Source organism: Culicoides brevitarsis, chromosome 2 (genome assembly GCF_036172545.1).
Source record: "Culicoides brevitarsis isolate CSIRO-B50_1 chromosome 2, AGI_CSIRO_Cbre_v1, whole genome shotgun sequence".
NCBI lineage: Eukaryota > Metazoa > Arthropoda > Insecta > Diptera > Ceratopogonidae > Culicoides > Culicoides brevitarsis.
Genome location: NC_087086.1, coordinates 21,840,819 through 21,855,242, shown reverse-complemented (window position 1 = coordinate 21,855,242; position 14,424 = coordinate 21,840,819). Strand labels below are relative to the sequence as shown.

At 35.9% G+C, this 14,424-nt stretch overlaps 4 protein-coding genes across 4 annotated transcripts; 2 read left to right on the top strand and 2 right to left on the bottom strand.

Moving 5' to 3' along the window:
* Nucleotides 1–56: 56 nt before the first annotated feature.
* LOC134829749 (wee1-like protein kinase) lies at nucleotides 57–3,179 on the top strand. The gene is made up of 4 exons (XM_063842992.1): nucleotides 57–1,381; nucleotides 1,458–2,132; nucleotides 2,196–2,338; nucleotides 2,409–3,179. The coding sequence occupies exons 1-4, from the start codon at nucleotides 336–338 to the stop codon at nucleotides 2,534–2,536; spliced, it is 1,992 nt and encodes a 663-aa protein (XP_063699062.1). The 5' UTR covers nucleotides 57–335; the 3' UTR covers nucleotides 2,537–3,179.
* Nucleotides 3,180–3,600: 421 nt separating this feature from the next.
* Nucleotides 3,601–5,034, bottom strand: LOC134828743 (zinc finger protein 771-like). The gene has a single exon (XM_063841728.1). It carries the CDS (start codon nucleotides 5,032–5,034, stop codon nucleotides 3,601–3,603), a length of 1,434 nt encoding a protein of 477 aa, XP_063697798.1.
* A 1,699-nt stretch (nucleotides 5,035–6,733) lies between these two features.
* On the bottom strand, nucleotides 6,734–14,315 carry LOC134829400 (uncharacterized). The gene is made up of 11 exons (XM_063842451.1): nucleotides 13,687–14,315; nucleotides 13,210–13,348; nucleotides 12,894–13,135; nucleotides 12,673–12,827; nucleotides 12,440–12,610; nucleotides 12,013–12,368; nucleotides 11,805–11,944; nucleotides 11,629–11,732; nucleotides 10,379–11,562; nucleotides 9,436–10,317; nucleotides 6,734–7,910 (listed from the first exon to the last, which is right to left on the bottom strand). Exons 1-11 carry the CDS (start codon nucleotides 13,837–13,839, stop codon nucleotides 7,012–7,014), a joined length of 4,425 nt encoding a protein of 1,474 aa, XP_063698521.1. The 5' UTR covers nucleotides 13,840–14,315; the 3' UTR covers nucleotides 6,734–7,011.
* LOC134832351 (galactose mutarotase-like) lies at nucleotides 8,067–9,429 on the top strand. The gene is made up of 2 exons (XM_063846343.1): nucleotides 8,067–9,041; nucleotides 9,101–9,429. The coding sequence occupies exons 1-2, from the start codon at nucleotides 8,067–8,069 to the stop codon at nucleotides 9,407–9,409; spliced, it is 1,284 nt and encodes a 427-aa protein (XP_063702413.1). The 3' UTR covers nucleotides 9,410–9,429.
* Nucleotides 14,316–14,424: the final 109 nt, after the last annotated feature.

The window sequence follows — 14,424 nt, the reverse complement described above, 5'->3', positions numbered from 1 at the left end:
ATCCACATTCATAGAAACGTAATATTCGCTAATTCAATAAATAAAAATCGCTTTAACGAACTTTTTAAGAAAATACTTTTTACACTTAAATTGCCATAAAAACTGCATAAAACAAAGTGATTCACGTATCAATATACAATTTCTTGCACAAAGTTATCTAAACTGCAAGAGTGGTTCCTCGAACGGATAAGTATCCGGCAGATTTTCAGAAAAAGTGTCGCGTCACTTTCTTCTTGAGCATTTGCATTATTTCAAGGTGGTAGAGACAACATTTATGTTCAACAAAAACGATTGTAAAAGCGGTAAATATAACCAAGTTGAATTGGTGTCAAAAGATGCAAAAGAAATCATATATTTCGGATTATTTGACGGATTCTAATATATTGACCGAGAGCAGCGGTGTGGAAACGAGTCCCGAGCTTAATTCTAGCTTTGAGCACTCTCCAAAAATGCCCATTCGTCGTTCACTTATTCAGAAGTGTCCTGGTTTGGAAGACAGCTCTGACGATATGGCCAACCAAATCCAGCCGCGTAAGTTGCGCTTCAATTATGACGACTGCGAAGACTCGGAGCCAGAATCGACCGTAACAAGGACCAAAAAAATTGTACCTGAGTCATTTTCTCTTGATTATGAGCCACAAGAAGCTATTTTTGCACGTGCAAAAAGTCCGAAAAAAGAAGCAATGCTCGTAAAATGTGCCTCTGAACCGGCAAACATAACCATATCTCCGCCATACCGAAAAGTACGTGCACTACGACTCTTTGATTCTCCAGCTACACCAAAGACAATCATTCAAAAGTCAGCGACAACTAAAACACCTATGATGTCCAGTAGCAGTAAACACCTCAAATTCCTAGCGACAAATACCAACTGTGGAAACTCGGCACAAAAAGGAGAGCCTCTGGCCGTTCCTATGGAAAATACACCTGCTTTAATACGCTTTTCGTCTGACGTTTTTTTGGATAACAAACCTAGACGCTTTCTTCAGCATAATCGATTGACCAACGTTAATCCTTTCACGCCACCTTCACTAATGATGCGAAACAAGAAACGCTTGAGACAAGAAGAAGAACTTAATAATTCATTACCAGCCTACACTTTTGGAGCAAACCGTAACTTTTTGCGCAACTCAGCAATGCCGGCTATTCTGCGGTCTAGTTTCGGCTCCTTCAGCGATGATTATCCCGAAGAAGTGAAGCAAGCTCCTAAACGACTTGCATTGCAAGACACGAACATAAGTCGATATGAAAAAGAGTTTGCAGAGCAAGAACTCATTGGAACGGGTGAATTTGGACTTGTTTATCAGTGCATCAACAGACTGGATGGATGTACTTATGCTGTAAAACGAAGTCGAAAACCTGTTGCAGGAAGCAACTTTGAGTAAGTACATTGAAATGTATTACCTATTAATAAAACATCGTGTTCAAACATATATTTTTCGTTTCTTAAATTGCAGAAAAGCAGCGCTTAATGAAGTTTGGGCGCATGCTGTACTTGGAAAGCATGATAATGTTGTTCGATATTATTCTGCTTGGGCCGAAGACAATCATATGATCATCCAAAATGAGTATTGCAATGGAGGAAGCCTCCAAAGTGTTTTGCAGGAACGCACCTTGTCTGAAACGGAGCTTCGAACCCTTTTATTACACATTGCTGAAGGCTTAAAATATATTCATTCCAACGATTTAGTCCACATGGACATAAAATCTGGAAACATATTCATATCAAAAGTGCCAAAAAAACATACGGATGGAGACGATGGCTTTGAGGACCAATTTGAGTCGGAAGACAATGACTTTTTGGTAACCTACAAAATCGGAGACTTGGGCCTTGTTACATCTATTAATGATCCCCAAGTTGAAGAAGGAGATTGTCGTTATCTACCAAACGAGATATTGCAAGAAGACTACTCAAACTTGACAAAAGCTGATATATTTTCACTTGGAATAACCTTGTATGAAGCAGCAGGAGGTGGTCCCTTGCCTAAAAATGGTCCAGAATGGCATAAACTGCGAAATGGGGAGTTTTCCGATCTGCCAAACGTTAGCAAAGAACTTAATCAACTTATTAGATTGATGATGCATCCAAATCCAGAGGTCAGACCATCAGCAACGACAATTGTCAATCATCCGTAAGATACTCTTAGATATTTTTTTTTTGTTTCTTTTTTTACAAAATGTTTATATTACTTTAGAGTTTTAAGTCCTATTGATTCCAAATCAAAAGCGCAACTCACGCTTGAACTGAATCATGAAAGACAGAAGAATGACCAACTGCTCAAAAAACTTAAGGAAGCCAGTAAATTGTTAAAGTCTTATGAACAATCAAAGACACCAAGTACGTTCTTTTTAATACAATGCTTTTAATTTATTAAATATTATTTTTTCTAATTTACTGCTTTTTTTAGATGCAAAAAAGTCTCGAGTAGTACGTGAGTCCTTAGCAACTGATCGCAAACTAAGATCATACTCCAAGAAGCGTCAAAAACGGAGTCTGACAATGGACAATCGTCGCCGTAATCTTCAAAGTCCATAGATATGAGAAAATTTATATGTGTTATTTTTTCAAGTCAAACAATTACTATTGAAAGAAATTTTTGAATCGCCAAAGGCACTAAATTTCTGCGCACTTCATCGAATTTTTAATTTTAATTTTACTCGATAAAATACTTTTTACCTACTTAGGTTTATGATTTTAGTTTAAACGCATAACAAGAACCGTTTGGTCGCTCAAATTGAATCATTATTGTGTACTTGTAAATTAAACCTCATTAAAGTTTTTGATTGAACAACAAAAATATAGCTGATGTGATCTTAATTATTATACCATGTCGACTGTGTGAAACAAAGAAATATGTAACAAAGATTAGTAGAGTAAGCATTTAAAAAGTAAACGTGAAACTTATAGTGATAAATAATTTAAATGTTATACATAAATATTAATGAAAAAGAGTCAACAACAGTGGTTATGGTCTTTTAAGAGCAACACAAAAATGTTAATTTTGTTGCTTGATGTTCAATTATCATTTTTTTTTAGTTTTTGTCGTCTATTTCTTTAGCATTTAACAAAATCTTCTGTGAACACGTTATTGAAAAGCATCTTTATTACTGATATGCTTCATAATGTTATTTGTCAGCATAAAATAAAATTATTTTTAATGAACAAACTATTGCCTTTACACCTCTAAAAATGTTAAGTTAATTAAAAAATATAGCCATGTAAACTCAAGGAATAAGTTAAAAAATATATGATAAAAAAATGAAACTTTAAAATAATAAAAAGTACCTTTATTTTTTTTATTATTATTACTAGATGGTGGTTTTAATAAATTGATTATGTGATTTTGGTTCCAATCCAAGATTTAAAAAGGTTTCGGCTTCAATAAATCTTTGACTTACCAAATTCTTAAACAATAAAGAGAACAATAATTAAACTCTATGAATTTTGAAAAATGAATTTTATATTCTAATTTAAAAGTTTTATTCTGATTTAAATATTTAACAAGTACAATAAAACATAAAAAATTAAGTAGGTAGGTGTTTATACGAAATGTAGAAGTGGTCATATTGTATTAAAAGTAATCTTTAATTTTAGATCTTTCATGTCATTTCTTGTTCCGCAATAATGTTAAATTTTTCGACACAGTAAAATGAATGCCAACGTTTTTCGTTGCTACTCTCAAACGATTTGCCACAACCTGCACATTCTAATTGATTTTTTGGAAAAAAGTGCAAGTGCTTCCGATGTGAAATCAAATCGGATGTATTTTTTAGAATTTCGTGACATAGTTCACAGGTAAGATGATTCGGATCAAAGTTTGTAACCCTCAATTCAGCTTGCTTCGAAGTCAGTGATACATATGCAAAAGTTCCATCTGGTTGTTCGAATGCTTCGCTGTAGGGTGCCTTTATTTGGGATAAATCTGGTAAGATAAGATCTTTGGGTAAGTAAGCTTTACAATTGTCTATAGCTCGCTTATTTCCATTTCCTTTAAGCATTTGACAAGCATTTGCATTCAAATGTCGCAAAACATTCTTTCGACAACTAAATCCGATTTGGCATTCGGGACATTTGAAAGGCTTAGGATCAGACTCGTCTACCATCAGTGGCTCCGTGCCATTGGAAGAATCCAGAGCGCCACAAGCATTACGAGCGATATGTTTTTTTGTATTGTTTCGTGTCGTAAATCTCATTTTGCAATTGGGGCACATGTAAGGACGAAGTCCTTGCTGAATGTCGTCAGATTTACACGAATTATTTTTCAGGTGGCGACGAACATTTTTTTGAGCAACAAATCCGAGTTTACATTTAGGACACTTGTACGGCTTTTTGTCATCTTCCTCCGCGGACTTTGGAATTGTGAGTGTACGCAGCGAGTCTTCATTCATTGTATCACCAAACATATCGAAATCATCATCGAGCGTGCGGTTCATGGAGGTAATTAACGGCGTCAGGTGTTGTTGACCTGTAGCTGATGGACGAGGGAATCTGCAAGAATTATTTTTCAAATGTCTCCTAACATTTTTTTGTGCCACGAATCCCATACTACACTTTGGACATTTGAATGGTTTCGGATCTTTTGGATCGTCAGACTTTGGAATTAGCATATTTCTTATAGTTTCATCATCCAACTTTTGACTCGTCTCGTTCATTTCGTCATCTTCGTGTTCGTCGAAACCGATAAAGTCTACTTCTTCCATGTCTATCGGTGGTTCCTCCTTTATTTGATTAACTTCGTACGAGTCTTGCCGTTGCAGTATACATTCTGGTTCCCATGCTTGTGGCTCTTCTATGTCAATGTCGTCACAAGCCTCACTAAAATCACGATTTTGAGACTCGTCGAAGAAAAACAGATTAATTTGCAACCGCTCTGAACATTTTTCACACGATTCTTCAACATTTTCGCTAAACTTTGCCTTTATCTTTTTAAAACTATCGTTTCCCATTTGCTTTATGTCGTGATTTGAAATCACACTAAAAATCCATTCCTGACATTCGTCGAGTTCCAGCAGTAAGTTTATTTCTTGCGACATTTTATGTGCGACTCGTGGACACTCGGATTTGAAGAACTTCCAGAAGTCGTTACAGATGTCTCTCACTGATGTAATAAAAAGAACTACTTTCACCCAAATGCTACTAATTGAAAAAAATAGCCGAAAAACAATAATTAGCATCAATACAACCAATGTATCCTATTCTTCATTCATTCACGAAATTCGCTAATGTTTGGATGTTCTTTATGCGTATCAATCTTTTCACTCCACCTTTGATTGTAGAAGTTTTTGCTTGTTTTTGATCAACAACCTCTCCGTAACTCGAAATGTTTATGTTTGTAAATACTTGTTTAACATCTCCAAATGGTTCTTAGATAGGTAATTTTTATTTACAAAACACTGCGTTTACTCAATGTCGGTCATTTTGATGAAATTACACACAATTTTGTGTTTGAACAAGGCCGATTGAGTACAGGGCTTCTGGGAAATGAGGTCTGCTGAAGACTTTTGAGCTTCGGATGTTTCTAGTGATGTCAATGGTGAATACTTTACAAATCCGAGTACTCGATTTACTTTTCGATGTTGAGAACTTCGAATCTCAGGTTTATCAAGGGAAAGTGGTCTTTATTTCATTACTTAACTTTCATTACTGAAGTAACGTTGGGTAAAAAAAATTAGCCAGACTTTCGATATTTAAGACTTAATTAAATTCCGTAAATTTTCAACATAGTTTACCTTCAGACGTTTCAACTTGAGAATTCGAAGACTCGCAGTTTTAAATATTTAAGTATTCACTTTTGATATCATTACATGTTTGAAAGAATTCCTAATAGCGCATTGGGACTGTGAATCAATTAATGAGTGGCATTCAACTGTTCCTCTTTTGAAGCCTCCTCTTGGGGACCATTCATTTACGACACTAGTAGGTAATATAGAATGAAGGTGGGGGGATCTTTTCAGGATTTAATTTTCTTTAACTTCTAATTTGATGTTTTTATTTTCACTTGACGCTACTTATTTTTTTCAATTATTTCTCTCTAGAAGCTCTCTTTATTCAATGAAGGGGAGTTTTTGGTACTTACCTTAATAAAATATTAGAATGTTTATAAAAACAGAGCCGCAGCTACATAGGTGACCGAACATTTTTGGTAGGTTACCCAGTGGCTGATTAACAGGTAGGCTAATTAGGCTGCAGCCTTTTCTTTCTGTAAATTATTTAAAATAGGGCCCAAAATGATTGAAAGGACCTTTTTAATAACCTTAGGCACCATTGCCAGTCAATCTGCCCATAACAATTAATGTTTTTCAGTCTCAAGTTCTGAAAATAGAAATTACAATGCTCCCTTTGACGCTACGCATTCTAATAAAGACCAAATATAATTTGAAACGTTCTCACAATTTATTTTATTCAACTTATTTTAAAAATAAATTTATTCGTCGGCTTCACTGTAAACTAAAAGGAAAAACTAGCTATACTATATTTTCTTATTTCTAGACAAGTTATCAATTTATCGAGTAATTATTTTCTATTATTCATATTTATAAGTTAAAAAATTATTTACTTTTTTAAATTTTATTCTATCATGCAGAAATGATCTATTTACAAATTGACGCGACAACACCGAGTTGTTTTGAATTTTATTAGGTATATATACCTAGTTTTTAAAAATGGTAATTGATTACTTGAATACCAAAATTAGGATTTTTGAAAGTCAAATAAAATTTAATGAAATAAAAAAAATGCAATTTAGTCTCAAATACAAAAATGTAAAAAAGACATTTTGTTTATAAAGCGATCGCATAAAATTTACATTGAACATTTTTGAATACAATTTCTCATATTTTTATATTTGTTTTTTTTTTTATATTTTCATACATTTTGTTTATTCCCTTACTTTTGTTTTATTAAAAAGGACATTTAGTAGTTTTTTGTTTTTTTTCTTTCTTCATTTTTTTTTTTTATTTTAATTTTTATATATTACCTTAATTTCTTAGTTTAATTATGTTCAACTTGTCTCACCTATTAGACGTATTTATATTGATACCTGATACAGAATTATTATCATTAGTTTGAATGATTTTGACTGCATTTGTGGCTTGGTTTACGTCGACAACAGTAGCTGGCGAAGTATTCACCAGTCCAATGACTTTCTGTTGCGTACCGACGATGTTTCCAACGATACTCGTGGTAGTCCCCGTGTTGTTAGCTCGAATATTTTGACTATTATTTATAGTGGTTACGCGCTGAATCATATGACCTGATTTTGTTATGCTCAATGGAGCACCAGAAACAACATTTATTGTTTGACCAGCAGAAAGCCCTCCACTAGTTGCGGTAGTTGCCGATGCAGCTGCGGACAAAATGTTGTTTTTGGGATGGCCAATCGGTACAATATTAAGAACTTTCTGGTTAAGTTGCGTCACCAATTGACCACGGTTGTTCTTTAGATTAGTCGCATACAAGATTCGATTGTCGCTAAGTTTTACACGTTGCTGGATTGCCTTGCCGTCAACGACGGAGCCCTTGCCGTCATTCATGAGGATCGCAGTTGAGGGAATGGTTGCAAGTGTTGTATTGCCGCCTGTTTGACCTACAGTTGACACCTGTTGGTGTTGTTGGTGCGGCGTTGGTGTCAAAAAAATGCGGTTTTGTGTACCGGGACCCGATCCGGTTGTCGATCCTATTATCGCAAATTGTTGTGGTATATTCCCGTGGATTATGTTAACTTGTTGCTGCTCAGGCAAACTCGACAAACCTGTATTGTGATTGGTGTTTCCACCACTGGAATCATTAACTTGTTTGAGTTTGTTGTCCCTGTTATCATCTATTATCGTATTCTGTGGTATTTTTTGTTGTTGTTGTTGTTGTTGTGAACTCACATATGCATTTGTTGATCTCAATAAGTTTTGTAGACCTGAAATAGACGAAAGTATTTATAAAGATGATTGATAAATTGTGGTTTTAAATCAGTATATTTAAGCAGGCTCTGACATTTTTTAGTCATATGTACTTTTTGAATCGCCTTAAATAGTGTTTTCTAAATCAAACATCAGTGATTAGTAAAAAGAGGATGAGTAGTGATTCGGGAAAGCAGCTAGGGCAAAATTCAATGTCACGCACTGAAGTTGAATTTGCTGTACGGAAAAATGATATTTTACTGCAATGCAGTAATTTTGGTTTTGTTGAACAATCCAAAAATGGTGATTCATCTATTGTTAAGAAATACAAATGGATTAACAAAAACAACATGCAAGCAGAGGTTATAACTTATGGCGCAACTATAACCAAAATACTAGTTCCGGACAAGAATGGCAAATTAGCCGACATAGTCTTAGGATTCGACGACATACAAGAATACGAAAACAACAAAAACCCCAACATTGGATGTACTATTGGTCGTGTTACCAATCGAATTTCCAACGGCAAGTTTGTTATCGGAGAAAGAGAAATAGTTCTGGAAACAAATGCAGACGGTCATCATTTACATAGTGAAGCGTCCGGATTCAGCAAGAGAAATTGGAAAGCAACAAATGAAGGCACGATGGTTATCATGTCCCTCTTATCTTTGGATGGAGACGGTGGCTATCCAGGAGACGTATTAAGTCATGTTACATTCTATCTGGACAACGATAATAATTTTCATATAAAAATGCAAGCTGTTGTTTCGGAAGAAACACCTATAAATATGACCAATCACTCGTATTTTAATCTTGGAGGGCACGAAAGTGGACAAGACTCGTTGTATGAACATTTTTTGACGATTAACGCTGACAAAATTACAGTAAACGACTGTGACACAATACCAACAGGAAAGTTTCAGAGTGTCACAGGAAGCAAATTTGACTTTAGGGTATCTCGTAATATTGGCAAATCGATATCTCATACATACTTTGGATTTGATGATAATTTTTGCATAACGAAAGGTACCGATCAAAAACTCTGTTTTATGGCAAGAGCAATACATCCAAATTCCGGCCGTTATTTAGAAGTTTATAGTGATCAGCCGGGACTACAGTTTTACACTGCAAACTCATTACCGGATCAGGTTTTGTTTTGAAATATTTAAGCATGTTAATTTAAATTTAATGTTATTTCAAATTTCAGGTAAAATCAAATGCTACAGAAGTTAACAATTTTTCGTATAAAACGGATAGCATAACGCATCTTGATCCAGTGCCCATTGAGATGACATCAGTACTCACAGAAGAATTAATTTGTACGCACCAAAAAGAGTTTAACAAGGAGGAGCCTCTTAAGGGGAAAGGTGGTGCATTGTATACGAAACATGGGGCTTTTTGTTTGGAGCCACAAAAATATCCGGATGCTGTAAACCGACCTGAATTTCCCTCAATAATTGTCAAGCCAGAAAGCTTATATTCACACAATATTATTTTCAAATTTGGTGTAGTTTAAGTAATAATTAATAAAATTCTTCTTACCTTGTGGCCCGTTAATTTGCCTTCTTACGCCTGTTGTAGTGGTGGTCGTTGTTGTCACTCCCTGGGAGTTGTTTACGTTTTGTTGTTGCCAATTTTGACCCGAGGTTGGAATGATACCAGAAGTTCGAACTAGCGTGGTAGATTTAAGTATCGTTGGGATCACTGTAGCAGCTCCACTTGACACGACGCACGGAACAGGTGCAGCATAGTCATGCGATGCCGTAGCATCACAGGGAGTAACAGGTTGTTCTTGCTTTATCACGATAGGTTCCTTTGACAAAACGGTATCTTGATCAGTAGTGGACGAAACAACAGAGGGATCAACGAGTTCCGGACGTGAGTTGCAAGGATTAAGTTCATCCGTTGGCTCAACTTTAATCTGTGAAACGGGATCAATATCAAGTTTTGCAGTAGCTGAACGAGCGGTTTTCAATTTTAAATGCAATAGTTGATCACTTTTCGTACGTGACAGTTTAAAGTGGCTTCGTCCGACTTCAATGTGGCACTTTGATTTTTGACTGTTGTTCGTCATCGCTCTAGTCTTGTCATCAATTTTATCAGTGGGCTCGTCATCCGTTAGATGCTTACTATACAATGACAAAGCATCGGAACAGTATCCTAAACTTCGATCGAACTTTGGGGTTGACGCTCTACCGTTTTCCAACATGTCTAAATCTAGAGCTACGGGCAATGTGTTACCATCTTCTTCCAAAAGGCCATTCCAGAAATTGCTCGTTTGATTTAATGCCTTTCCATCTTCCATTTGGCACTCCTCTAGAATATTAGCGAGCAGCTTTTCATTATCATCGCTAGATTCATTTAATCCAATGTCATTCAAACTGTCGTGACTGCCACTTGCTAGGTCTAGGGATTTCGATGAATCTTAAATGGTTTTTTATTTTATTATATTCAAAATGTAAGTAATAAGAATTTTTGATCTTACCTTTATCAACCCGATTTATTAACGACTCACTCATAAGAGTATCTAGAACGATGGGATCTGTTGTTACAAAAACACTATCTTCGTTATCGGCAAATAAATTTTGCGGTAACTGACGATCCAGTGCCTGTAGTTCAACGTTAAAAGGTCCATTTGTAAGCCTACTAAGCGTATCGATGCATTCTGTCTCATACGTTAACATATCACTTGTATAAAAGGGTGTTGCGAATTCGGTGTTCGGTGGTGAAGAGGACGGTGACAATAGCGGAGTCTTTGGTCGAAAATGGAGCCAGCTGCGTTCAATTTCATCCAAAAACTCATCGTAAATACTGTCGGATAATTCTTGTGGTAGCTGATGCAATAAATTAGCATCATTGTCATTGATTGATTCGGATTTAATCGATATCCCACTGTCACGAGACTCTTGCGTGTGTGACAGTTGATTGTTGTTATTCGATGTCTGGACACTACTATTGGTGGCAGATGCTAATGATAAATTAGGATGAACTAAATGCAAAGTATCTGTTTGCTGCTGTTGCTGGTTAAGTCGTACATTTTGTACCGATGATGTTGAAGATACTGATCCAGTCCTTTCACTTTTGACAGCATAATCTAGAAATTCATTGGTAAACGACGAGTTCTTAGGATTCGTACTGGTCACAACGGGAACAGATGACGACGACGCCGACGAAGAAGAATTTATATTATTACGTAATGTGTTATTGCTACTACTACAACTATTACTGATCTGCTTATTATTTCTATCATTATTTACATTGTCAATCAGTCGTTCGTAATCATCTAATTGTTCTTCCTTGATTTTAATAGAGGTTGGTGTTTCTACACTCTCAGATTTTATCACATTTTCTAATGATTCGCTGGCCCCGAAGGACAGCGAAGATGGTGAAGCACTCCAACTCTCACCCACGCTTGACATTCGTATCCGACCAGCCATTTCTTTCCGAGTATCTGAATGTAGCCGGTCTTCTGTACAACGGTCCTCTATCACCGACGTTGCTTGTTGTTGTTGTTTTTGTTGTAATGCAGATTCAGATTTTTGTTTTTCACTGTCAAATATTGTATAATCCAGACTTTTCCAAAAGTCGTCAAGCGACGTTGAGCATCTATCTAATGCTATTCGTCCATTTCGTGTCATTCTTCTTCTGGCAAAACCAATGCAACGAGGTCTACAAGAATACAAATAAAAATTATCAATTTATTTTTAAAATGTAAATAAATTAAAATGTACATACTTGGGATGTCGTATCGATGTAAGAGTAAACCTATATTTTTTATCTGCCTTTCCATGCTCCTCTGCTGACACCCATGGCCAGTCACCATATTGTTCTGTGATTGGCTATCAAATTATCGATATTAGAAATTATAGATATTAGAAATAAACGTTTTTTAACTTGATATATATACATACCCGGTTATAGTTACAATTTCGATTCCTTTTGAAGGCGTATAAACCTTCATCTTCACTTTCTGAACCCGCTGCATTGTTTCCATTGTTATATTCATCGTCATCGGATGACAACATGTTATCTATACTGCTATGGTGAATTCCTAGAAAGATTAATTAATTAATTATTTTTGTTAATTCACTGGAATTTGAGAGTAAATATTTTTAATACCTGATAAATGATGCAAATGGTGTCCAGTTGAGGAATATCCAACTGCAGTATTTCCTGCATTTCCCACATTAATCAATCCACTATTCGACTGCAGTCCCTTCTCCTTTTGCAGTTTATGCTTGCGTTTGCGGTACTGTCGTTTTTCTTTTCTTATTATATTCCCATCGGCATCCCTTATCATCGTAGAATGATTTGAGGACTTTTGTGATGTCGTAGAATGGTATTGCGAACTACTGTTGTAGAGCAGATGAGAATTTGACGTAGTTCCGGAACCACTGTTTCCCCAAGTCGCCAAGTTTGATGAAGATAAAGGAGAATATTGATACTGATTCGAATGCAGTGGCGCACATGCAGGTCTGTGAATGAATGTTTCGTTTTGTCTTAACAAATGTATTTATTTGAGAATTTTAGGAAGATTATTAAATACCTTTGAGATCTTGCCATACTGTTGACTATATCTTGAACAAGCTGTCCATTAAAATCTCGAGCTGCATAGCGTTTTTCAAATATTTCAATTGTCAACAGCAACTGAGCACGTTTGGACTTTTCTCGTCGTTTTATCATTTCTAAAAGGGTAACTGCACGACTCAATTCTCGTCTAAAAAAAAATAAATAAATAAACTATATGAATACAACAAAAAGAGAAGAGCAAAAACTCACTTTAGTTTACACATTTTTTCGTATGAAAATTCATCATTTTTACGATTTTTTCTAGTTTGCATTTTCTCGGTTCTCCTCCTAAATGCTAAATATGGATTATTGGGTGCCATTCCAGTTCGATTTTCTGTCTTTACACATGGAATTAATGGAGTTTGCTGCAAAAAAAAATCAAGACGTGATTACATTAAACATATAATTGAGCAATATGTTTTTTGACTTACTGTTGTCAGTCGTTTGTTGAGCCAGTAATCAAAGACAGCGATAGAAACGTCGTCATCTTCCTTCAGAAGAGCTTTAGCCTCATTCAAAGTCACCACCGTTTGTCCTGACGACTTTTCTAACTTGTCCATCATTTGCTCAAACTTTAATGGCGTCAAATCTAGCCTTCGCTGTTGCGATTCCACCCAAATTTCATCGGCAGCATCCATATCATAGTCCGGAATATCTGTATCCATGCCGAGAGCTAAAAAAAAAGAAAATACAATATTACTGTAATAATTATTCCTACTGATTTGAGAAATGTGAGATGTCACGTACGTTGCATGTGAATAAGTTGCCTTGGCATCTTGTAGTCGGGCGGATAAACTCTATTATAAAAGGCGTCATCGTCGACTGTGCTCACTTCAGGTGTTGGAATTAATAAACCTGCACAAATTGCTCGCTGCAGATGGTGTTCCTGAAAAATAAAAAAAGTTGCGGAATAAACAAAACAAATTGTTTACACATATGCACACTCTATATGTATATGAGTGCATGTTTGTATAGTAAGTAGTGCTACAGAAACATATCGAATAGAATATAGCCGGTTTCTTAATTTGGCCGAATTTGTGGATGGCATACTGCTAGATCAACGCGAAAAAATACAAAACTCCGAAAAACACACGAGATTAGGTGCTTGCGAGATGTTGATAATGTTAAATTCACATTTTAATCTCGCAAATTGTTGAAACTGGCGCCAAGTGACAGATACAATATGGCCGATTTTATACGCAATTCTGCACATTTTATACTCACAGATTCTTCCTCTTTTTCCATGCCACTCGGCATTTGGGGCACTGCCCTGTTGATTGCTGAATATTCTGGAAGGTCTGGCAATTCGTCGGCCAAGTAAATTGGCATTGGTTTCGAGGGATCTAGGGCCCTCGCCCGAAAAGATAATTTGGACATTTTTTTCTTCGAAAATTCTCTATGACGCGCGCTATATGCTGTACGCTTCTACGAATACGTATGTGTTATATGTATGAACTTTTTTCTGGCGTTTTGTCTCGAATTATTGCGTTGAATTGTCCTTGTAGGCCAATTTTTGGGCCCAAAGGGCGCGCCTTTTGAACTCCCGAGCGTTTATTCCGATCTCATTTTGGAATTTCCGCAGTACTCAGTTACAATTTTAATTTATTGGATTTTTCTCAGGTATTTCAGAATGTGATCCGTTGGCTGGATTACTATCGGTCCAGTGTACAGTTGTTTTGTCGCGCTCGTTCCCAGTGCATATTTGGGTAGACCGCCTACTATTTTGTTAAATTCTGTCCCAAATATCGAATTTTGTTGCCAAATGTTAAAATATGTCCAAATGTTTAAAGCTAAAACAAATGATTTTTCGATTATTTTTCTGCGATAATTTTATCCAAAGAAAATCAACCAATCAGAGCATTGTGCATCAATTCGAACGTTCTGTCATCGATTAATGTCTAAGCTGTCAAAGAATCATGGCGTCCTTATATTCCCAGACCGTATTCTAAAATTCAAATGTCA

What these genes read in the sequence shown, in the direction of transcription:
- LOC134829749 (XM_063842992.1), top strand. Translation starts at nt 336, where the DNA reads ATGCAAAAGAAATCATATATTTCGGATTATTTGACGGATTCTAATATA. An exon ending in GTTGCAGGAAGCAACTTTGA is followed by an intron (nt 1,382 to 1,457) that starts GTAAGTACATTG and finishes CTTAAATTGCAG; the next exon opens with AAAAGCAGCGCTTAATGAAG. An exon ending in TGAACAATCAAAGACACCAA is followed by an intron (nt 2,339 to 2,408) that starts GTACGTTCTTTT and finishes TGCTTTTTTTAG; the next exon opens with ATGCAAAAAAGTCTCGAGTA.
- LOC134828743 (XM_063841728.1), bottom strand. Translation starts at nt 5,034, where the DNA reads ATGTCGCAAGAAATAAACTTACTGCTGGAACTCGACGAATGTCAGGAA.
- LOC134829400 (XM_063842451.1), bottom strand. Translation starts at nt 13,839, where the DNA reads ATGTCCAAATTATCTTTTCGGGCGAGGGCCCTAGATCCCTCGAAACCA. An exon ending in ACATCGATACGACATCCCAA is followed by an intron (nt 11,563 to 11,628) that starts GTATGTACATTT and finishes GTATTCTTGTAG; the next exon opens with ACCTCGTTGCATTGGTTTTG. An exon ending in GCAAATTAACGGGCCACAAG is followed by an intron (nt 7,911 to 9,435) that starts GTAAGAAGAATT and finishes CGTCTATTTCAG; the next exon opens with GTCTACAAAACTTATTGAGA.
- LOC134832351 (XM_063846343.1), top strand. Translation starts at nt 8,067, where the DNA reads ATGAGTAGTGATTCGGGAAAGCAGCTAGGGCAAAATTCAATGTCACGC. An exon ending in CAAACTCATTACCGGATCAG is followed by an intron (nt 9,042 to 9,100) that starts GTTTTGTTTTGA and finishes TTCAAATTTCAG; the next exon opens with GTAAAATCAAATGCTACAGA.